The sequence below is a fragment of the Arabidopsis thaliana genome, chromosome 3 (assembly GCF_000001735.4).
Source record: "Arabidopsis thaliana chromosome 3, partial sequence".
Lineage (NCBI taxonomy): Eukaryota > Viridiplantae > Streptophyta > Magnoliopsida > Brassicales > Brassicaceae > Arabidopsis > Arabidopsis thaliana.
This window is the reverse complement of record NC_003074.8, coordinates 172,143-193,732: the sequence shown is the minus strand read 5'-3', so window position 1 is coordinate 193,732 and position 21,590 is coordinate 172,143. Positions and strand designations below refer to the sequence as shown.

At 38.1% G+C, this 21,590-nt stretch overlaps 5 protein-coding genes and 1 long non-coding RNA gene across 8 annotated transcripts, besides 1 other annotated feature; 2 read left to right on the top strand and 4 right to left on the bottom strand.

The window, feature by feature from the left end:
* The first annotated feature begins 11 nt into the window (after nucleotides 1-11).
* Nucleotides 12-2,902, top strand: AT3G01490 (Protein kinase superfamily protein). Of its 2 annotated transcripts, NM_111015.3 has the most exons (5): nucleotides 12-874; nucleotides 1,351-1,472; nucleotides 1,737-1,933; nucleotides 2,019-2,328; nucleotides 2,432-2,902. In NM_111015.3, exons 1-5 carry the CDS (start codon nucleotides 475-477, stop codon nucleotides 2,636-2,638), a joined length of 1,236 nt encoding a protein of 411 aa, NP_186798.1. In that variant the 5' UTR covers nucleotides 12-474; the 3' UTR covers nucleotides 2,639-2,902. The 2 variants fall into 2 exon arrangements, with proteins under 2 accessions (NP_186798.1, NP_001327850.1); NM_001337341.1 differs by having other exon boundaries at nucleotides 196-874; nucleotides 2,019-2,894.
* CYP38 (cyclophilin 38) lies at nucleotides 2,841-5,412 on the bottom strand. 2 transcript variants are annotated; one of them, NM_111014.4, is made up of 7 exons: nucleotides 5,024-5,412; nucleotides 4,435-4,728; nucleotides 4,106-4,305; nucleotides 3,757-3,992; nucleotides 3,535-3,677; nucleotides 3,377-3,448; nucleotides 2,841-3,286 (listed from the first exon to the last, which is right to left on the bottom strand). In NM_111014.4, exons 1-7 carry the CDS (start codon nucleotides 5,162-5,164, stop codon nucleotides 3,059-3,061), a joined length of 1,314 nt encoding a protein of 437 aa, NP_186797.1. In that variant the 5' UTR covers nucleotides 5,165-5,412; the 3' UTR covers nucleotides 2,841-3,058. The 2 variants fall into 2 exon arrangements, with proteins under 2 accessions (NP_186797.1, NP_001118550.1); NM_001125078.1 differs by having other exon boundaries at nucleotides 2,882-3,286; nucleotides 3,377-3,677; nucleotides 5,024-5,349.
* Nucleotides 5,413-9,329: 3,917 nt separating this feature from the next.
* On the top strand, nucleotides 9,330-11,337 carry HB-1 (homeobox 1). The gene is made up of 4 exons (NM_111013.4): nucleotides 9,330-9,786; nucleotides 9,966-10,105; nucleotides 10,193-10,432; nucleotides 10,735-11,337. Exons 1-4 carry the CDS (start codon nucleotides 9,699-9,701, stop codon nucleotides 11,083-11,085), a joined length of 819 nt encoding a protein of 272 aa, NP_186796.1. The 5' UTR covers nucleotides 9,330-9,698; the 3' UTR covers nucleotides 11,086-11,337.
* Nucleotides 9,492-9,578: a sequence feature (AT3G01470.uORF1).
* AT3G01475 (uncharacterized protein) lies at nucleotides 9,833-10,444 on the bottom strand (the record flags this gene model as incomplete). Its single annotated transcript, NM_001337340.1, has 3 exons — nucleotides 9,833-9,853; nucleotides 9,992-10,118; nucleotides 10,278-10,444. 3 exons carry the CDS (start codon nucleotides 10,442-10,444, stop codon nucleotides 9,833-9,835), a joined length of 315 nt encoding a protein of 104 aa, NP_001327774.1.
* Nucleotides 10,412-10,756, bottom strand: AT3G01035. Its single transcript, NR_140799.1, has one exon. It is a non-coding gene; the product is annotated as an other RNA (long non-coding RNA).
* MBD9 (methyl-CPG-binding domain 9) lies at nucleotides 11,279-20,543 on the bottom strand. Its single transcript, NM_111012.4, has 10 exons — nucleotides 19,903-20,543; nucleotides 18,792-19,479; nucleotides 17,589-18,701; nucleotides 16,803-17,483; nucleotides 16,113-16,415; nucleotides 15,577-15,912; nucleotides 15,125-15,223; nucleotides 14,337-14,771; nucleotides 12,098-14,149; nucleotides 11,279-12,003 (listed from the first exon to the last, which is right to left on the bottom strand). Exons 1-10 carry the CDS (start codon nucleotides 20,415-20,417, stop codon nucleotides 11,695-11,697), a joined length of 6,531 nt encoding a protein of 2,176 aa, NP_186795.1. The 5' UTR covers nucleotides 20,418-20,543; the 3' UTR covers nucleotides 11,279-11,694.
* Between the last annotated feature and the right edge of the window lie 1,047 nt (nucleotides 20,544-21,590).

Sequence of the window (21,590 nt, the reverse complement as noted above, 5' to 3'; positions counted from 1 at the left end):
CAGAAAAAAATAAATGATAACAGTATATCAGACCATTGTTTTGGACTTTTGGGTCCGGATACAAATTATTATCCAAAAGAGAGTTGTGAGAAGTGGAGCCGACACACGTCGACCCCTAGCACCTTAAGGACACCCCATGTGGTCACGTGTAAACGTTTGTTTGTCATAAAAGAAAGGTTTTTTGAGTATGAAGAAATCTGAGAAGTCTAATCACAGAGAAGAGAGAAGCGAGAGTTAGCCTCTTCTTTAGTTGTTTGTTGCAATAAACACAAACACAACTTCCCTATTTTCTGCTTCTTTTTGTTCAACTCCTACACACTCCAATCACACAATTCACAACCCATTGAGAAACCAATAAAATAACCTCAATCAAAAAAAAAAAAAAAAAAAAAAAAAAGATGAAAATCTCAATTTAGTAAAGGAGAAAAAAGCCATTTCGAATAACTTGAAAAGGTTTTGGTTTTGCAGAAGAAAATGAAGGAGAAGGCGGAGAGTGGTGGAGGAGTAGGATACGTGAGAGCAGATCAGATAGATTTAAAGAGTCTGGACGAGCAATTGCAGAGACACTTAAGTAAAGCATGGACGATGGAGAAGAGGAAGAGTTTGAGTGATGGTGAAGATAACGTCAATAACACCCGACATAACCAGAACAACTTCGGACATCGACAGCTTGTGTTTCAGAGGCCGCTTCTTGGTGGTGGATATAGCAACAACAACAACAGCAGCAAGAACGACATAATTAGGTCGACCGAGGTTGAGAAGTCGAGGAGAGAGTGGGAGATTGATCCTTCTAAGCTTATAATCAAAAGTGTGATTGCTAGAGGTACTTTTGGTACGGTTCACCGTGGAATCTACGATGGTCAAGATGTCGCCGGTACAATTTCTCTTTCTCTCTCCCATCATTCATAACTTTTTGTTTTTATTCTAAGAAATATGTTTTAGATATGTATACGTACCCTCTTTTGGTCAAATTATTTAGAGAAGAATCGAAACTTTCTTTCCGAAAAAAGTAAATAAATAATCGAATTACATGGAAAATATTATTCTTAAATTTAGGTTTCTTAATGATCAAGTTAAACAAACATGCATTAGTTAGTGTAATGATTTTTTCTTTTCTTTTTTTACTCTAGGTTTGGTAATATGTTTAACATGTACACATTAATTTTTTGCTAATCCGCTAAATACCGGCTGATATTTATATTCCGTAATTTAGTGATAGATAAAGAAACTAACAATTTTTTTTTTTCTTTACACTTATCAGTGTAATTAACAAAATTTGGATGTATTCAATTGAACCTTTTTCTTTGGTAACTCTTGATTTATGTGTGAAAATATTGTTAAAAATAACAGTAAAACTACTAGACTGGGGAGAAGAGGGGCACAGGTCAGACGCAGAGATAGCTTCGCTTAGAGCTGCTTTCACTCAAGAAGTTGCTGTGTGGCATAAGCTCGACCATCCCAATGTCACCAAGGTACGTACACTACACTCACTCTTTTATACCGGTGAACAACCGAAATCGAATTAAACTTAACCGATTAATTGAAACATAATCAAGTTGCTATAAACATGAGTATTCACCCCTAGGCACATGTATAGATAAAGTAGGTATACGTTGATGTCTGTTTTTTAATACAAATGTTACGTCTTTCTGAGCATTAAATAAAAGATGTCATGTGTTTTTGGTGTATAGTTATATTAATTTTGTTTGGTGGGAAATATGTAAAAACAAAAAAAGTTCATAGGAGCGGCGATGGGGACATCGGAGATGAGCATACAAACGGAAAACGGGCAAATGGGAATGCCGAGTAACGTTTGCTGTGTCGTGGTTGAGTATTGCCCCGGCGGCGCTCTCAAGTCATTCCTCATCAAAACTCGCCGCCGCAAACTCGCCTTCAAAGTCGTTATCCAACTCTCCCTTGATCTTGCTCGCGGGTACATTATTTGATTCATCAACTACTTCCGGTTTAACCCGGTTTACCATTTTATTAAATCTTGATTACTTATGTATATGTTTTAGGTTGAGTTACTTGCACTCTCAGAAGATTGTGCATAGAGACGTGAAAACGGAGAACATGCTTTTAGATAAGTCACGCACCTTAAAGATTGCAGATTTTGGTGTGGCTCGTCTAGAGGCTTCAAACCCTAACGACATGACCGGTGAGACCGGAACCTTGGGCTATATGGCTCCTGAGGTGCTAAACGGGAGTCCCTACAACAGAAAGTGCGATGTGTATAGCTTTGGGATATGTCTTTGGGAGATTTACTGTTGCGACATGCCTTATCCTGACCTCAGCTTCTCCGAAGTAACCTCCGCCGTCGTCCGCCAGGTCTTTCAAAACGACCTTTTTAACTACCCTTTTCGTAATTGATTTTGTGGATTACCACCTATAAAGAGTATATCTATCAATCTCTTCTTTGAATGATATATAGAATTTGAGACCAGAGATACCTAGATGTTGTCCAAGCTCGCTGGCGAACGTGATGAAGAGGTGTTGGGATGCGAATCCGGAGAAGCGGCCGGAGATGGAGGAAGTTGTGGCTATGTTGGAGGCTATTGATACTTCCAAAGGCGGAGGAATGATTCCTCCTGACCAACAACAAGGCTGTTTCTGTTTCCGCCGACACCGAGGCCCATGAAGTACACACACATGCACTACGTTCCCATTATTATTATAATTAACTCTTACTATTTTGGAAGAAGAGAGATTATTTTTAAAAGTTAATTGTGGGGTAATTAAAATGTTTTAATTAGTTTGGTGTTTGATTTATAGGATGAATGTCGTACCTATTTCAAACGATCATCTCATACGTTATACATAACACACAACAAAACCTTATTCTTGATCTTCGCTTGTTTTATAATTTTCCAATGATTTATTTGTTTAATGCATTCAACATTTCTGATAAATATAAAGCATTCCATCATGAAAATTCAAACATTTCATAATTATATACTATATTTGTAGGAAAAAGACATGCACCTTTAATATACTCTCACAAAATTAAAATAAACAGAGTATTAATTACGAACCAAGAAAAGGAAAAAGATAAGAGGAGTTAACCGGCGATTTTGTAACTCGGGTTAGCGAGGTTCTCTAAACCGGAGACAACTTGAATGGATTCGATAACATCACCAACTTTAAGATCAGCTAGAAAATCTTCGTTATCAGTAACGTAACCAAAGACAGCGTAACGACCATCCAAGATGTTGGAATTGCTTGGTGTCAGCTCACTCTCTTTTAGCAGCCAAAACACTTGGCTTGATCCTGAGTCATTCTCAAACTCCTGTTTATATGTTACTCAATAAGTATATGTTTCATAAGACATAATAATATAAACTATGAAAAAGAAGAAGAAGAAGAAGAAAGGACTCACTTCTCTTGCCATTGCCATTGTCCCAAAAGCGTTGAAAGGAATCACAACCTGAGCCTTGTAAAGACCAAGTTCCTGTTCACCAACACCCAAAAACCAAACAAAGCTTAAAAGACTATATAATATAAGTCTCTGACAAGGAGAGATTTTGAGAGACTTACTTCAAGAGTTGAGCCGTAAAAAGGCGTTTTCTCTCCAGTCACCATAATCTCTAGAGGAACCGTCCTCGTTTTCTCTGTGCTTGGATCGATAAATCCTTCCGCAGGACCCTCTGGATCTCCCGTTTGTACCACAAATCCATCAGCTGAAACCAAAAACACACATTAATCAACATTCTTCAATCCCATATATAAAAGCAAAACTGTATTTTGCTACTGTCTTACATCTCTGGATCTCCATGCCATCGTAGAAATGCCTCTCTACCAAGTCCACAAAGTTTCCGGCGGTAACAGGGGCGTTATAACCATCAAGAACAATGCGGAACACACAGTCCTCGATGTTGGGATTGTCCTTGATCTTGACCTTCATGTCCACACTAGCTCTTCCCTTGAGGAGAGGCATGTTCCGATACTCTTCCGGCACTTCATATGGAAAGCCATCAACCATATCCTCTTCTATTCTGCGAATGCCCCACATGAAGATCTCAGCTGCAGTCATCAATCACAAAGGGTCTAAATGAGCATAACCCATCTCATTTCTTTTATCTCTCATTCCTCTTATGTTAAAACTTACCCGCCAACATATTTGAGAATTTCTTTCTGTTTTGGAGCAACTGCGTCTCTTTTTCGATCTTCCACTATCTTAAGCATATCTTGCATCCCAGCTTCCAACTTTTCAATCATTTCATTACCATGATCCTTCTTCGATTCAGCAAAACCTGCCACAATTATACTTTTCCCTTGCTGCAATGTTCTACTTGCCTGCCTCACATTCTACAATAGCCAAACACAAGTACAATGAAAACAAATACTCAGATTCCTTGAAAAACAGAACATAAACCTGCAAATCCACTGATCACTACAAAGTATAAGAGAACTTATGTGATCACCAAAACTCTTTACCCGTTCAACAGAATCTAGAGCCTTAACGCCAGCAATCTTGAGGCTATCAGTGATATCCTCAAGAGGCTTCTGCACTTCCCTGATGGCTTTGTTGTCAATAGGCAATGCATATCTTAGTAAAGCTTCCGGATCTTTAATCGGAGGACCGGAGATCAACACTGAAACATCTGGAATCACTGGATTCGCCACTGCGTGAGCATTGGGAGGCAAAGCAATCGAAGGTACTGAAACCATTAAACCAACCGATAAAGCTAATGAAATCGCACATTCTTTCAGTGATGTAAATGCCCCTCTCTGCATTCAAAAACAGAGAAATTAATCAGTTTCAGCTGCCGTGTGCCATAAGTTTCTCAGTGTTAGACATCAATCTCGCATTGCAGTGTCAAGGGATTGATTTGATCTCTTTACCCATCAAATTAACAAAATTAAAGTTGACTCTTTGGTAAAAATTCAACTGATTCGAAGTCTGAAACAGTCAAATCCATTTTTACAAATCTAATCACATTATCCATTGGAGAGTGTAGGGTTAATATCCAATTCAGAAGTGTTAAAAGGAAGAAACAGAGAATGGAATGAGAAAGACCGGAACCTGCTTAGTGTAACGAGTATTGCCGGAAGAACAACGAACTTCGAGGGGCTTTTTGGAGCAAGAAAAACCGATTCTTCTTCTGGGAAATCTGGAGGAATTGACGACACTAAATGTGGGAAGAGAGGCAAACGCCGCCGCCATTGGAGACTTAGCCGAAGATCGATAGTTAAAATTGAATAGGGTTTGAAGAGAGATGATTATTCAGAGAGAGACCAAAGGAATTGACATTTGGATTAGGGAGTTTTGTTCTGTCCGAAAAGAACATGAGAAAGAAAGAGAGTAACTTTGTCTAAAATGTCTGCGTCGGATATTTGAATTAGAGATGATGATGAAGAAGAAGAGGATAAGGGGTTTTTGTGACTCCGCTTCTTTCTCTCTACACTCTGGATAAGATTTCAATTTTCTTCCGGATTCTTTCTTTTTGTAATTTATTATGATGGGCCGTTAGTTGGGCTTTCTTTGCACGATCTGTTTAGTTATCATCTTTTTCTGTGATTTACTATGATGGGTCGTTAGTTGGGCTTTGTTTGTATTATCTGTTAGTTATAGAATCATAGTGAATCCGTTATGTGATTTCGGTTTCGACTTTTCTGAAAGAAAAAAAACTAACACAACACATATATGTAATTTCTTTGTGATGAAAATGTTAATTTCATTTTCTTCATTTGTTTGGAAGTGGACTTCATTAGAGTCTTGCATTATCACCTTACGTCCAATATTAGTGACATACTGACATCTTTAAATGAAGTCAACACAAACGTAATTTACATATAAATATAGTGGGGGGAGGGGGCTAATATTGTAGCTGGTACTTTATTCATGCTATAAATAATCCAGTCTTTAATAAGGTATTTTTTTGATTAGTTGATTACTTAAAGATGTATGCTCAATTGCTCATGTACTTTCTTTCCTAATATAAATACGTATAAGGTTAAAAAGGAAACGCAAGTTCATTATTAAATATTGCTTGACGATATAGAATTTATCACTTTCAAAAGAAATTGCTAGAAATCAAAAATAGTTTCGACATGATATATATACTAATACTGACACTGTATATGCTTTAGTAAAGGGTTACGTGACGAATGTACATACGCGTAACAAGAACTGTTGTACAATTCTATAAATGTAAGTATCTGTAAAGTTAAATGTGTATACGTGTGTGGCTTGAGATGATGAAGTTGAATATCACTGTTCGCGTACAGTGAGAATTGAAAACCCATACCATAATGAATGGACCTTCTCAAACGAAAAGACTGAATATACTTTTGTTTATATATAAATTTTAATAGTTATATCCTTTTCATCTTTCTGAAAATGACATCGTGGCCCTGAAAAAAAATTAATATAAAGAAGCTAAAATATGATTATATCATGACAGATAGTTACGACTTACGATTCCAGTGAAAGTTTCCCTTTATTACAAAAAAAAAGGTTTCCTTGTATTTTTGAATTTTAAGTTAGTATTTTCGTATTAAGAAATATATAGAAGAAGGAAAAAAAAGATAGTGGGGAAAACTATTAAACTAAGAATGGTGCTCACACCTTTATAGATTGATCTTCTTTTCAGAGAACCACACACATGGCGACACAGTCCACTACCAACACGTCCTAAAGTCATTGTTCCTCTCAGGTGTTCTGCTTCTTTTCTTTTCTTTTCTTTCCTTTCTTCTTAAACACCATTTTTCCATATTAAAATTTTATCGACGCCTCAGTTTTTGCTGAAATGAACAACATTAAATCATCCATAGACGACGATCCACAACTGCAAAACTATTTCTTCAAATATAATCCGTTTTTGTAACCCGGTGTTTCTTTAATCCATAATTTTGTACTTTAATGCTTTAAACATGAACTATTTGTGCCAATCATCTTTTTTGGTAAAGCAAATAATAGAGGTATAAAGAAAAAAAGTCCCCTATTTTTGGAAAAATAAAAAGGAAAACCTCTGAAGACACTATCCAATGAAAAAGATGCCACCATTTTCAAGGCCTCGTAGCTTAGTTGTGAAGAAAAATTATAACAAAAGGAAAAACATGGATTCTTTTTTGTGTTGCTATATATCTTAATAAGATGAAGATATTTTTCCTTCGATTTGAGATTTTTCTAAATGAACACAAAAACTAGTCAAGGTTTTCCTCTATAAGAAATTAGGGCTAAGTTGAGAAATTAATGAAAACAATATACATTCAATTATAAGCTATACGTGTACCTATCAAAGATTATTTTCTAAAAAAACATTTCGAGATCATAGGATTTAAGGAGTCAACTTACTAGTTATCTAATGACAATTTAAGATATTATATATGTAGAATTAGAGCTTGTGAATTGTGATAATAGAAAAAAAATTGGAATCTATTTAGAAGACAGAGAGGTTTAAATTTGGAATTGGGTTACATATCAATCATATAATGATTATGAATTTTATTCTCTCTTTTATTTGTGTGTGTGTGTAAGTCTGTAAGATTGTTATCTTTTGGGGATAAGTGAAAAAAAAAAACTCATTCGTAGAACGGCAAATTTCTTTTTATCTTTTAATTTTTCTTCAGTACGTACTACTACTATTTTATTTTATTTTTAAATCAAATGTTTTTTTACCTCTTTTATTCTTATATGGATGCTGAAAGATATTCCTTTATTGGAAAGGTCCATAGATATCCAACTGGCTAACACATGGAATGAAAGGAGACAATATCATAATTAAGCATATTTTCACATCTGTATATCTTATATATAAAACATCATTCTTATTAATATATTTACCGTTGAATCGAAAAATAGGAATACGAGGATTTTGAATAATTAACTGCAGCGGAAGAAATACGGTGGAATGAGGAAGTGTTATGCACAAAAATGTTATATTATGATGGTTAAGTAATTTAGGAAATTCTTATAACTAAAGTGTAATTATTAATATTTAGAGGCCAATCATATTTAGTTATATGTACGTATATCATGGATGACAGTTTGTTACCGATCTCATATTGCATTAATCTAGCTATCAAATTAAAGTGGAATGCTTTTTCTTGATCAACAATATATACATATCCATAGTATGTGTGTAAGCATATATTGATAAAGTCGTATAAAGATGCATACCCATGTATGTATTGTGTACTAATATATAAAGAGTATTTGCAGTTTGGGTAGCTGAAGAGTCATGAAGAAATGAAAAACGAACAAGGAATATTTTTATAAAATAAATTTATGAATGCCGTATATCACTGAAAACATGATCATGAAAATGGTAACTGAGAAAATAGCTGAATGTGTAAGAAAAACAAAAAAAAAAGACAGGACGAAGCTACGTGGGGACTTGTGTAAACAACATGATAAGTTAATATAACTAAATTAGTGCGGCGATAAGCAATTCCATGCACCTGGTCTGTTTTCTTTTTCTCCGTAAGGTGACATGAAATCGATATTCACCAAATTTTGGTTGTATACTAGTATATTTTTTTTTCATAAATAGCAATAGTAAAACAAAGTTACTAACCATATAAATGTGATTTTTAAAGAGTAATTTTGCTGTAACAGTCACGCAATACGTATAATTTGAAATTAATATTGTGTGCAAAGACGTCAAGGTGCATTAAAATAAGAAACAAATACTAAAAGATAGGAATGACGTGAATTTGATTTTAATGAATTTTTTAATGACATGGTGATACAGTGACAGGGCTGTGCAAAATAGGAAGTAACAGGATGAGGAGGACCGTTAGATGAATGAGGATCAAGCGTAGATCCGACACTGACCCGACCGTCGAGTATGCAACCCTATTTAACACACTCTGGCCGAACCACCACAGCTGAATAAAACTATTTTTTTTAATAATAATAAATAACTTTAGAGAAAAGGTATAATTCAAATCCAACGGATGAGATCTGTTTCCAAGTCCACTCGCTAAAGAAAGTGGACCCCAGAGAGCTCAGAAAAGTCCACTTCCGATTTGTAAACAAGCCAATCACTTTCGATTTACCACAATTGCCCCTTTTCAAGATTTCGTTGAAAAACTTTTGTTAGTTTTTAAGTAGTACTTATTATATAAGAAAATAAGTAAATTCAACCATCATGTCATTTTTAAAATTTTTAAGCAAAGTACGATTTCTTACATATTTGATAGAAATTTGTAGCCTAGTTATTCTCGATAGTATTTGCTCTTCTGTGACACACTACACAAATATTTAATCCAGTTGATTGCAAAGTGTGAGATGTAGGAAAAAAAAGAGAGGGTATAAGAGTCATTTAACGAGGATTGCTGGTTGGTATAAAAGACGGCGCTTGTTGAAGGAAATGAGTTTAGCTGAGACGCTCACATTGCAAAAACAAAACCAACAAGGAACTTGTCTCTCTCTCTGGCTCTCTTTCTCTTAACGTGATCATAACGTGATTCGAAAATTGGATATAGATAGGTTTCTTGTTGGATCTTGATCCCTCTGGAAAAGGAGGGGAGAATAGCAGTTCATGATGGGATTTTGTATCTGCCCGTTGGAGTCACCTGCGAGATTACTATGGAGTACAAGCTTCTTCCGCCATAAGATCATGATCTTCTAATCCTTCCTACTTCTTCCCATCTTTTTAATCATCTTCTCGCTATCTCTGCTTCCTCTTTCTCTCTGTTTCCTCTTTCTCAGAACTCAGAAGTAGTTGTTGTTTTATTTCTGTTGATCAAAAATGGAATCCAATTCGTTTTTCTTCGATCCATCTGCTTCACACGGCAACAGCATGTTCTTCCTTGGGAATCTCAATCCCGTCGTCCAAGGTTCTTTTCTCACTCTCTTAATCTTATTTCATCATCTTGGAACACATTACTTTTCGGTGAATTTCCCCTGTTTTTGTGTATAAAACGTTAGGAACACACATACACACACATGAGAACCAATTTGAATATGAATACCTCATTCGATTATTGACAGCAGTTGTTCGTTTGAATTTGTGAAGGAGGAGGAGCAAGATCGATGATGAACATGGAGGAAACTTCGAAGCGAAGGCCCTTCTTTAGCTCCCCTGAGGATCTCTACGACGATGACTTTTACGACGACCAGTTGCCTGAAAAGAAGCGTCGCCTCACTACCGAACAAGTAGATTCTCTCACTATCCACAATAATAATTAACGATCCACTATTCAAAAACAAGTTTGATAGATTCTCATTATATTATGGTAAAAGGTGCATCTGCTGGAGAAAAGCTTCGAGACAGAGAACAAGCTAGAGCCTGAACGCAAGACTCAGCTTGCCAAGAAGCTTGGTCTACAGCCAAGGCAAGTGGCTGTCTGGTTTCAGAATCGCCGAGCTCGTTGGAAAACAAAACAGCTTGAGAGAGACTACGATCTTCTCAAGTCCACTTACGACCAACTTCTTTCTAACTACGACTCCATCGTCATGGACAACGATAAGCTCAGATCCGAGGTACTTATACATGGGACTATTATTTATCTCAACAAGATTACAAATTGAATGATTTACCTTAATTGGTCCAAAGGAGAAAAATAAAAAAAGCATCAAGTGAAAAGAGAATATGCTTTTCCTATTTTTCAACACAAGCTGATAGAGAGAATCCATCATCATATATATATAAATTAGAGGAGAGACTAGAAAAAGAAAGAAAATTGGGGAATCAAATCAATCAACGAGTTTAATTATCTTTTTATGGGAGGAGGTTGCTTGTGTTGACCGTTGTGATTAAAGTTAGAATCTTTCCAACCCGACAGGTTACTTCCCTGACCGAAAAGCTTCAGGGCAAACAAGAGACAGCTAATGAACCACCTGGTCAAGTGCCCGAACCAAACCAACTTGATCCGGTTTACATTAATGCGGCAGCAATCAAAACCGAGGACCGGTTAAGTTCAGGGAGCGTTGGGAGCGCGGTACTAGACGACGACGCACCTCAACTACTAGACAGCTGTGACTCTTACTTCCCAAGCATCGTACCCATCCAAGACAACAGCAACGCCAGTGATCATGACAATGACCGGAGCTGTTTCGCCGACGTCTTTGTGCCCACCACTTCACCGTCGCACGATCATCACGGTGAATCATTGGCTTTCTGGGGATGGCCTTAGAAAACCACTCTGATAATAAATGTGTGTTTATTTAAGTTCAAGAGTCATCTTCTTGTTGTTTCCATGTTGACGATAATTGTTGACTCGTGGAATAATTCCGCTGTTCAACGGTATTTTTATCAGTTGCATTATATGCTTTTATGAAATCAAGTCAATGCAGTGTTCTGATTTGAAGTTAAAAAGATTGATCTTCTTCAGAAAGCCTCTCTAGAGAGAAAGAGAGAGATTATAAAGAATAATTGAAGTTTCCGTTCTAACATCAGCTAATGTCTAAAAAGCGACTTTGATACTAATTAATTCCACACTAGTTAGTCTTCTACATATATGTGTACACATACTTTCCTTGGCTCATCCACCTGTTGAACCTCCATTCCAAGAAAAAGATCTAAACAGGACTTAGGCCTCTTATGATGATGAACCACCAAAACGGATCTCAACATCCGGAACTTACAGGTCCGGTTCCAGATAGATTGAAACATTGCCTATATCTACCACATACACATTGGCTCCACTTTTGACTATACCGGAATAATAAATCCATATTTCCGGTTCACATTCTCCCTGGCTGGGCTCACGAGGTTTTCTTTTTCCCGTGGGTTTAATAATTAACTAGGATCCCTCGGGTTCTTTCCTTTTCTTGCCAGATCTTCTAACTCTGCTGCTTCTTTCTTGAGAATCCGAAACCGGCTGTGACTTTTGGTCCGGTAAGCTGATGATCGGCTTTGTTTCATCGATAGGATTTGATGGAGTTATGGGTTTATCATAAATGATAGCAGCGTCGAGGGAGAAGATACGGACGGATAACGCTGAGAGAGTCGAGATTTTAGCAGCCGCTGAAAGAGAAGACCAGTACCACCATTCATTTTTCAAGTACTCTGTCTTAATCATATCTTCTACCACAATTGTTGCCTGAACCAACTGAAATAAATACGAAAAGCGTAGATATTAGAAAAACAGCTTGTTATCTGTTTCTATAGATAGAGAGCAGAAAAGGTTAAGGATTAAAACAAACCTCGTATATACTTTGCGACGATTTAACAAATACACGCCAAGCTCTTCTACGGTTTGGATGTGATTTCGATGGTCTTAAAGCTTCTTCAGGCAGTGCTACATCCATATCAAGCAAGTTGGTTTTCAGGAACCTGAAACCCGGCAAAGCTTTGCCAGTTACTCGTTTCAAAGCAGCCTGTGGAACCACACAGCAGCTTTTCAACCCACTACCTGAAGATTTCTTATTCTTTTGCTCTGAGAAGCCAAAACCCAGTCCACTTGGTTTATCCAGTGGACCCCCGTGACTGTCTGTGACAGATCTATCGAATGACATGTTAGATTCAGAATTTAAGCCTTCAACATTGGTTTCAGGACCAGCAAAAATGACCTGATCCCCTGAATCACCACCATCTGGCTTATTGGATTTGGCAGAGATGAGCACGGAGTCGTTAAGATGAGTAGATGACGATGGAAGAAATGTTGGAATGCCATTTGAACTGATCAGACCGATCTCTTTAACCAAATCTCTGTTGCAATCCTTTGTCACAAACTTGGAACAGATCTCCTCAAAATGGTATGGGGAAATAGATTCTTCTTCTTGATATCTTATCAACCCAGAATCAAGTTCAGAAACATTGGATATTTCAGCTACATCTTTGCCGGCACTAGACTTTACATTAAGATAATCGGATTTCAGACTTTCTTTGGCTTTTGAAGAATCAGAGATGTCCTTGCCTTCTTCAGTTGCTAATGAATAAGGAATACACTTACTCTCAGTGTGATCCTCAAACTCATCATCACTTGCGAATGTTTTATGGCATATGAGGCAGTGAATCATAGATGGCAAAATGGATTCCAAGCATTCGCATCTACACAATTTCTCTCGCTCTGCAACCTTTGTCTTCTTCCCCCGTTTTTTTAAGGTTTCCATCTCCAGTTTGATGCATGGACCATATCTCTTCTCCATTGACATGGCAGCCTTGGTCTCAAGACCCGTAGCAAATACCGGAGCAGATAAATTCTGAGCTTGTTTCTTTTCCTTTTGAACGTCTCCATATCGTAACCTTTTCCACCACAAAATAGACTCTCTCAGGTCTCTTTCTTTCAGATCATCATCATGAAGCCATTGGACAAGCTCACTGATCTCGGTTTCAGTTTCATAATACGTCCAGGGTGAAAGCCTTAGTCTTCCATGGTCAACGGTATGGAGAAACGGAGAGGGGACTTTTGAACCTATCAAATCGGCTTGAACAGGTTTCTGCAAAGATATGCTTCCATCAACCAATATACGAGGATTTTCATCTGGGAAGCAGCAACCCCAATATAACCGACCACTAGCATCGGTTCCCAGAAAATCTCTCCGTATAGATTGCTTTAGAAGCTGTGATTCTATGCTTCTAATTGATTGCTGAAGATTCTGAATTTCATTACTAGTGGCACTCAAATCCTGCTGACAAGCCTGCAACTCTTGGGAAGCCTGAGAAGATGCATCATGAGCTGTCGGCAATTCTACTGCATTGGAATTTGGTGAATGTGTTTCATGATTCCTTCCAACTGACTTAAGCAAGGTCTCCGAGGTATCTTTTTCAGGCAGATTATCTGTTACAAGAGGAGAGGTATCTGCTATAGGTAGCTCATGCCTCCCAGGGGATGATATTGTTTCCGGGGAGGAAATTTTGCTCTCACCGAAATTAACATGCGACTCTCCGGGTTGAGTATCGGTTTCAAGTGGAGATTTACCTTGATTCTTGTTAAGATATGCAGTAGAGGAAGTCTCATCATCACGAGTAACTCCGTCTCCAACGCCCTCCTGTGGTTGTGGATCACATCCCATTTGGTCTGCAAAGTAGCTTGAATTATGTGGTTCGCCCACTTCCTTCAGAATACTCGGTTCAACCTTTGCCAGTTTAGCCGTCAGGAATTCTTGCCGCATTTTTGCGTTTTTCCATTCTGAGGAAAGAGAGCGTAACTTCTGCTGCATTTCAATTATTGCTTCGGCACACTGCTCAAGGTGTTGATGGACAAGAGATGAACTAAGCAGTTCATCGCATAGAAGCTTAAGCAGCAAGATTCTCTGCATCAGAATAGGGAAAAATTCAACCATAATACCAATGGAAACAGCACCAAAAGATTGTAAGAATTTATAGGTAAAGGGATCACTTGCACAAGTAATCACCACGAAATAAAATCATGTTGGGAATGAAAAGTTGACACATTTCGAATGAATGAGCAAAAAATGGGAGACAAGTTTCAAAACTGACCTCCTCAGCACTAAACTCCCAGTAGTCCTTTTCTTCCATCACATCTGCCAGGTGAGCAGTCAGTTCCATAGAAGCTCGGGTGAGTTCCCCCTGATACTTTCTACCTTTCCGCCGCCTAACTAGTTTGTAAGATTCCAAAGCCTCTTGAGCCATGCGCTTGGCAATGACACAAGATGGACAATACCAATTTCCATCAGGAATTCTAATAAGAGGTGGATTTAAACAATATGTGTGATACTCAGCATCGCATGTATCACACAAGAGAACACTGTCATCATCTTTGTCAACGCCACATACTTTACATACCCCCTCATCCCACGGGGCCTTGGGAAGCTTATTTACTGAAACAACTATGTCCTTAATTTCCTTCTTCATCTCTGCACTTAGGCATTCCAATTTCCTGTAGTCCTTAAGTTTCTGAACAAGTGGTACAACCTATACCAGCAAATAAATAAAGGCTTGAAACTTGAGAAAATAATAGCACCCCGATACTGCAACTATTCTCATAGAAAAAGGAGACCATGCATACAATTTCTGAAAGGCGAACACAATGAAAATCATACACGCAGACAAAAGGAAGAACCCTTCTAAAGCATAGCATATAGCATTAATGGGCATCTCCAGATGCTTCTTTGATCGGCCTATAACTTTCAGAAATGATAAATCTTAACACATTTATTTCACAAAAGTGCCAAAATATAAACGACTGTCTCCACTTCAAGATGCTACTAAGTAATGAATATATCTATTGTGCAGAGCATAGCAGAAAAAGGAGAGAGAAGACAAACCTCAGCCTCGTATAACGACTTGAATTTTTCAGACAATGTTGCAACCAGGTCCACACAATCGGGCTGATCTGCATACATAACACGTATACTACTCCACAGCTGCAAATTAGAAAGTTATATTTAGCATGTCATCTATAAAAAATCAAGTTGCATGCATTCAAATCTAAAGTTATCAAATGAGCCAGCAAAAATTCTGGCGTTCAACCGTTTAACCTGATACTTCTATGACATAAAGAGAAAGTAAAAGTATTCCTAATATAAATCTGGCTCTTGTGATACTTTACACTTACGCATCTAAACCAGCAGTGTTAAACTAACAGCAGAAACATGAAATGCCCAAAATGAATAGCAGTTTTAGTATAAGCATTCAGAAACTAATTGTTAAATCGCACAAAAAGCATCATACCATCAATTGCACAAAGAAAAATCAGACATAAGAGGGAAAATCCAACCTCAAGAACATCTTCAAGAAAAGCTTCAGTTGATCCGTCATACGCACCAGCAGCCAACCTCAAATCAATAGTTCTGAAGTCTAAGGGACGCGAAACCATTGCAGGTGATCCCAGGAGCCCGTCATCATCATTATCACTGGAATTCAGTAACTTTCTTCCCAGTAAAGTGCAAAGGACTTTATCCTCGTCTGCAGCTGCAACACCACGCAATACAGCACGGCATTTCTTCATAATGACATCAGATACACTTATATATGTCCGCTTTTTGGTTCCTTTAATAGACCTCTGCACCAAGTCTCCACCTCGAATATCCGCTAGCAATGAGAGGACAGCTTTCTGTGTCCAGTAAGAGGGAAATAACTAATCTCAGAATTAATGTGAGTCTAAGAAAGTAGCATGCATCATCAGACTGAGATTACATCACCGCAAGAACAAGAGACAGAAAAACAAAGTGAATTTGAGAAAACAAGAAATACTTTAAAATTGCAAGTACAGTATTTCAGGAGGGAAGAGAATTGGTTTCAGAGATTTTGAACCTTTGTTGGTCCTGATGCATTGCCTTTATATATTTCTTTACTGATAGAATGCTCCAATATCTTCTTTGCCCACTCTGGTGGATTTCTCTCTAAAGCTTCATAGACACACTTTCTGATTCTAGTCCCAACATTTGTTGGAAGCTTTTTCACAGGTTCCAAAACCTGAGCCCACTCTGGAATATCACCACTGCAAGTGTTTGTCTCAGTAGCATCAAGGCCATCGGAATCATCATCTTCCACAGAAAGAACATCATTTTCGCTTGTCAACGAACCAGATATTTTCTTAATAGCCTCTGCAAGTAACTGAAGATAAAGAGTTAATATAAACACGTAAATCCAACGATCATTCTCTTTCAGTGGAGGTAGCTCATGAACTCATTTGAAACACAAAGTAACCCAATTTTCCAGTCAGTATAAATATAAGAGGGCCTTCAAGATATCAAGATAAACAGCCTCTAAATGTCAAAATACATCTAACAAGATCCAAGAAGAGAAAGAAAGGTCAATTACTCTAGAGTGACCTACAAGTGGAACATAGCTTCAAATAAGCTTTAGAACATTTGAAGAGAAAAGAAAAATAGCACATAGGCGGCGTTTCCAAAAGTGAAACTGAATTTGTGATCCCATCATCCAGTAATACAAGCAAGATATATAATCCAGGAAATAATCAGAAAACTAACAAAAACATACCATTGAATCTGCTTCCATCCCAGCCACTCCTGTAAGCGAGCCGCAAAGCAAACCACCATCCCCTTGTAAGCAACGGAATACCTTACCACTTTCACGTGCAGCAATCTCTGCTGATTCGAGGTTCCCATCCATGGATAAAAGAGACAAGATGTACCTACGGGCCAATTCAGGCCAAGTGAACTCATTAACAGGAAGCATATGCAGCTTATTTCTTTTAGCAGAAAGTGTACTGTCATCCTTTTTTCGTCCTCGTCTGGATCTCGATTCGCCAGAATCAAAGTTTGGATCAACAAATGCAGCTACCTTGGATTGCAGCTCACATATTAGCACTTGCAGAAGCGAAATGTGAGCCCTTGTTAGAAGTGCACCCACACACGACCCACGAGAGGAATCTGAAATCTTAAAATCAGAAGAATCCCCTGCCTTTTTCTCCTTTAGTTCAGAAGCAGAGGTATTTTTTGCAGGAAAAGGTTGGCGAGATTCATCGAACAAAGAAAAAAGTTTAGTAGCTGTAGAATCCTTATCAGTAAAGTTAATCTCACTTCTCTTATCATCTTTCCCAGGTTTATCAAGAAACAAACCATCAAACACTGGATTGATAAGCTCCTGTTCAAGGTTTTCAGGTGAGAAAGCCTCTTCAAAACCCAAAATTTCATGGAAACGCCAGAACACTTCAGATACCTAATTAGGCAAGCATAAAAAATGACTATCATATATGTGCGGCATGACTTAGTGAATGGAGGGGTAGGTTGTAGATTACCATATAAGGAAAACGTATATCCGTACCTGAAGGAAGTCACCAACAAGCCCAGGAGGGAGCCTCAAACACATTGGCCTCCCAGGAGGAGGGTGTAGATTTCTGACACCATGACCACCATTTAGTTTAGGCTTCTTGGCTTTCCGAGAAATCTCACCGAAAACTTCGTCCTTGACATTTTCCCCACCTTTTGGTTTGACCACTAGCGCTCCTTCCGCTACAGTTATAGGAACAGAAGAAGAACTTCTACTCTTCAGAGTCCTATAATTCGTACATGATTCGGCACCAGGCATATGTTCAATCATTTCCTGTACAAAATCTGCATCAAGTCCAAATCTGTTTTGATCGAGCCACCTTGACAAAGCATCAACTACTGCTGCAAATTCGCTTTTATCCTTTTCACCACACGTGACACTGCAAGGAGCCAACGAACAGCAAAATTTTGACAACGATAAAATTACATTGTCTTTCTCATTCATGGTATCCCAGTTGATTTCACTTGTTTCTCTGTCAACATGCTTACATAGGAAATTCAGGGTACCCTTCTGCTTCAGTACAATTGAACATGCATCAACAAGTTTTTGAGACACTTTTTTCCATGCATCAGACAATGAATCTTCTTCCACAACAATGTCACCAATTTCAACCCCATGGTCCTGATCATAGGATAAATTTTTATCAAAATCTACTCGAGAAGAATCAACCTCTGAGCGCAGGGAATTGACTGTCTTGGAGAAACTCTTCTCACGTAAACAAGACAATATATCATCTCCAAGAGGTGGGCAGTGTTCCGAAAGAAGGATCTCAACACTAGCGTCATCATCACGCTCTTGAGTACTATCTCTACGATTACTAAGTTTGTCACTGTTCTGTTCCACCATTTCATCAATCTTTGGGCAGGAGAAGACAGTTGATCCAGCTGGAATAAATGATTTCGAGCATGGTGACCGTGTAACCTTGAAAATGGGACCAGAATTGCCATCAGATACTTCACATGTAAATAGTGACCCCGTGATCTTGTCATGCCAGCAGGACTTATATCCTATTGGATAAATCACGTTGACATTATGGTAAGACTGTCTTATGTCAATTCGTCCAAGCGACAGAACAAAGAAATCTTCAAACTGCATCGGACATCCATTCTGAAAATCAAATACACAAACATGAGGGTAAGAATTACAAAAATATTGGAAAAAACAATCAATCAGGAGAGATTTCAATTTTACGCTTACCTTAGCTTCCTCACAACCGCATCCATTATTTCCAGAGCTAAGAGAACCACCAGCCTGAAAATGAGTACCAGATTTAACGGCGAAAGGAGACATGGTCTGACCATTGAATGGAAAACGCCTGAGTTGAGCACTCACTGAACTACCCTTTTGCTCAGGGAAACCATTGTTTGGCCATCTTGATGTCTTTCTTCTCTTGGGCGTATGCAATCTTTCTTGAAGAAGAGAATTCTCATTCCTGATTTCAGCATCCATACAGCTGTAGTTACCATTAATTGCCAAGCCCAGATAACAAGCAACTTCTTGTATTGAACTAAATGTTTTTCCATTCGGAGCACAATACACTGCACATAACTGATAACCATTTAAAGGTTGTCTGAATTCGACACGCCAGCCATCTTCCAATACTCCATGCCTTTCAGATATGAAATGCCTGAGATTTTGCAGAAACAACTCACTTGGATCCAAGGATGGAAATCTCATGGGCAAACTACTATTGTTCAAGTTTAATGGGAATCCAAAACCTAGATTATGTGAACCCAATGCATCCATACTCATTTTAGTATTACGAGACATTAACCCTGAAGCTTCGAGACTAGCATGTCCTCTACCGAGACTTGAGAAGCTTGAATGCATCATTGCATAATCAAAAGAGTTTCCAATGCAAGAGCTGCTGGCGAGCATATGCTTTCTGGAGAAGAAGAAACAAGCAACCACATGATCCATCAGTGCTTTACAATTTCGGCTATGTGTTTTCTCAGACATACTCATGTTATATAAGGCCAGACAAGTCCAATCAAATAAAGTCTAAACAACTGATTGAAAATATATCGTATGTATAAGTAATTCATAAGAGAAGATCAAAGGCCCCTTAAAAACTCCAACGAACGGTAGCACAGAACGCTCAACTTATACTGAAACTTAAATTCAACAACACCAAATCCTAGTCCAGCTTAATCTTCAATAGTTTATCGCTTTAAAATCGAACACATTACTCGCAATACATGTAAAGACAGCTTAACCAAGTCTTGCAACTATGTTCTCGATCTCAACCCAAATTCAATTCTTATAAAACCCTAACGCATCGTCGAATACCAGAAGCAGGGGAACGTACCTCGAATCAGACGTCTCCTCAGCTCCGTATCCCTCAGCATCACTGGGCGGCGAGGCGTTCATGTCCAGAATGAGCTTGGACTTAACCCCCAACGGCCACAGTTTGCTCCTCTCGCCGCCAGTACGACAGTCGCTGCACATCCAATCGGCGGAAGGAGCCGCCTCAACTCCATCGTTGACACAAGACATATGAAAGCCTCGCTCACAGGCATCGCAGACTACAACGAGCTCTATAGACTCAGGTCTTCCACACGCGCCGCACGAAGCATCCCGATCCGGTTCAGGAACCTCGGCAGGGGCTCCAGGGGCTGGGTCCGGGTTATCGTGAATTGACCTAACAACTTCAACAGGTTCATATTCGCCGTCGTCATCCTGACCAGCGGTGCAACCACCGCCGAGAGTAGCGCCGGTAGGGATTTCGTTGAGATCGATGCCGAGAAAGGAGCGACTCTCTTCCTTGACAGCGGCGGTCTTAGTGTCTCCGAGTTGCTCGTTAGTAGAATCAGTGGGTTCCATTATTCGATTAGGTTAATGGAATCGAGCATTGTTTGCATTGAAGACGAAGAAGAAGAAGAAGAAGATTGAAAACAAAACCAAATTGCGAGAAAAAGAGGTTTTCTTATTAAATTTTTTTCTTTTTTTTTGTCCACTTTTCCCGAAGTTCTGTTTGGAGAGAGAAAACAAAAAAACGTGAATGAATCCTTTTACCCTTTTTTTTTCTTTTTTGTGTGTGCCTTTTCCTAATTCCTATCACTACTACTACTAAACATATTTTCGAAGATGCTGCTACTCACGTAACGCACCAAAAGTTTAACCTAAAAAAAATGTTAATTATTGTATGATGCTAAATTTATGTTAACTTTAGAAAAATTTAAACTTGATTGTACTTGTTATCAAATTTACGGAAGTTTATAAAGTAAGATGTTGCTTTTATATTGATGTTGGTACAACGCGATAAAGATAAGTAGGAACTAGGAAGCAATAGATCTCCTCCGTAGTCAAATATGTGACTCTGTGTCAGAAGAAAAGGTAAAGAATTAAAAAAACCATTGGCATCACGAGGAAAGTAACTCGAGGAAGGTGTAATAAACACGTTAATGATACTACTAATTTTAAAAAAAAATTAATTAAGAATTAAAGCAGTATTCTTCTTCTTCTTCTCCCTTTTAAGTTTTAACAACAAATTTTACTAAGTACTAGTCTAATCAACCGATTAAAAGAGTCGACCAACTTTTGAATAGTGTAACACAAAATCAAAAGTAGGAGGAACACAGCGACAGTTAACAGATTTGTAAACACTTGTCACCTACATCTACCGGCCCAACTTAGCTACAAGTCTGCAACATCTGCGACAAAATATTTTGGAACGTGGTGGATTCGTTTTATCGATCAATGTATGCTTTCCTTGTTAACTATTTCAATGTGCATTTTAACATTATTTGTTCTAGTCATTTCATTTTTGGTTTTCAGTTTGTAACTGATTGATACAAATAGTAGCAATTGGATACGGTGGGTGGCAGCTTTGCAACATGTTTCTTATCTTATATTTTCAAATTTGCACTCCTCATGTGCATCAGTGCATGTAACATGTGATGTACTTTATACGTTCAATTTATTTCGTTTAGTAGAAAATAAAATATTTCCACACCAATCCAAGTTTTTACGTATTAAAAAATATGTATATACCAA

Excerpts from the sequence above, each read along its gene's own strand:
- AT3G01490 (NM_111015.3), top strand. The coding sequence starts at position 475 with ATGAAGGAGAAGGCGGAGAGTGGTGGAGGAGTAGGATACGTGAGAGCA. Across the intron at positions 875-1,350 it reads CGATGGTCAAGATGTCGCCG|TAAAACTACTAGACTGGGGA; the intron begins GTACAATTTCTC and ends TAAAAATAACAG. Across the intron at positions 2,329-2,431 it reads CCTCCGCCGTCGTCCGCCAG|AATTTGAGACCAGAGATACC; the intron begins GTCTTTCAAAAC and ends AATGATATATAG.
- CYP38 (NM_111014.4), bottom strand. The coding sequence starts at position 5,164 with ATGGCGGCGGCGTTTGCCTCTCTTCCCACATTTAGTGTCGTCAATTCC. Across the intron at positions 4,729-5,023 it reads ATACTCGTTACACTAAGCAG|AGAGGGGCATTTACATCACT; the intron begins GTTCCGGTCTTT and ends TTTTGAATGCAG. Across the intron at positions 3,993-4,105 it reads ATTCTCAAATATGTTGGCGG|AATAGAAGAGGATATGGTTG; the intron begins GTAAGTTTTAAC and ends GGGCATTCGCAG.
- HB-1 (NM_111013.4), top strand. The coding sequence starts at position 9,699 with ATGGAATCCAATTCGTTTTTCTTCGATCCATCTGCTTCACACGGCAAC. Across the intron at positions 10,106-10,192 it reads GTCGCCTCACTACCGAACAA|GTGCATCTGCTGGAGAAAAG; the intron begins GTAGATTCTCTC and ends TTATGGTAAAAG. Across the intron at positions 10,433-10,734 it reads ACGATAAGCTCAGATCCGAG|GTTACTTCCCTGACCGAAAA; the intron begins GTACTTATACAT and ends CCAACCCGACAG.
- MBD9 (NM_111012.4), bottom strand. The coding sequence starts at position 20,417 with ATGGAACCCACTGATTCTACTAACGAGCAACTCGGAGACACTAAGACC. Across the intron at positions 17,484-17,588 it reads TTGTTGGTGACTTCCTTCAG|GTATCTGAAGTGTTCTGGCG; the intron begins GTACGGATATAC and ends TTGCCTAATTAG. Across the intron at positions 16,416-16,802 it reads GGATGGAAGCAGATTCAATG|TTACTTGCAGAGGCTATTAA; the intron begins GTATGTTTTTGT and ends CTTTATCTTCAG.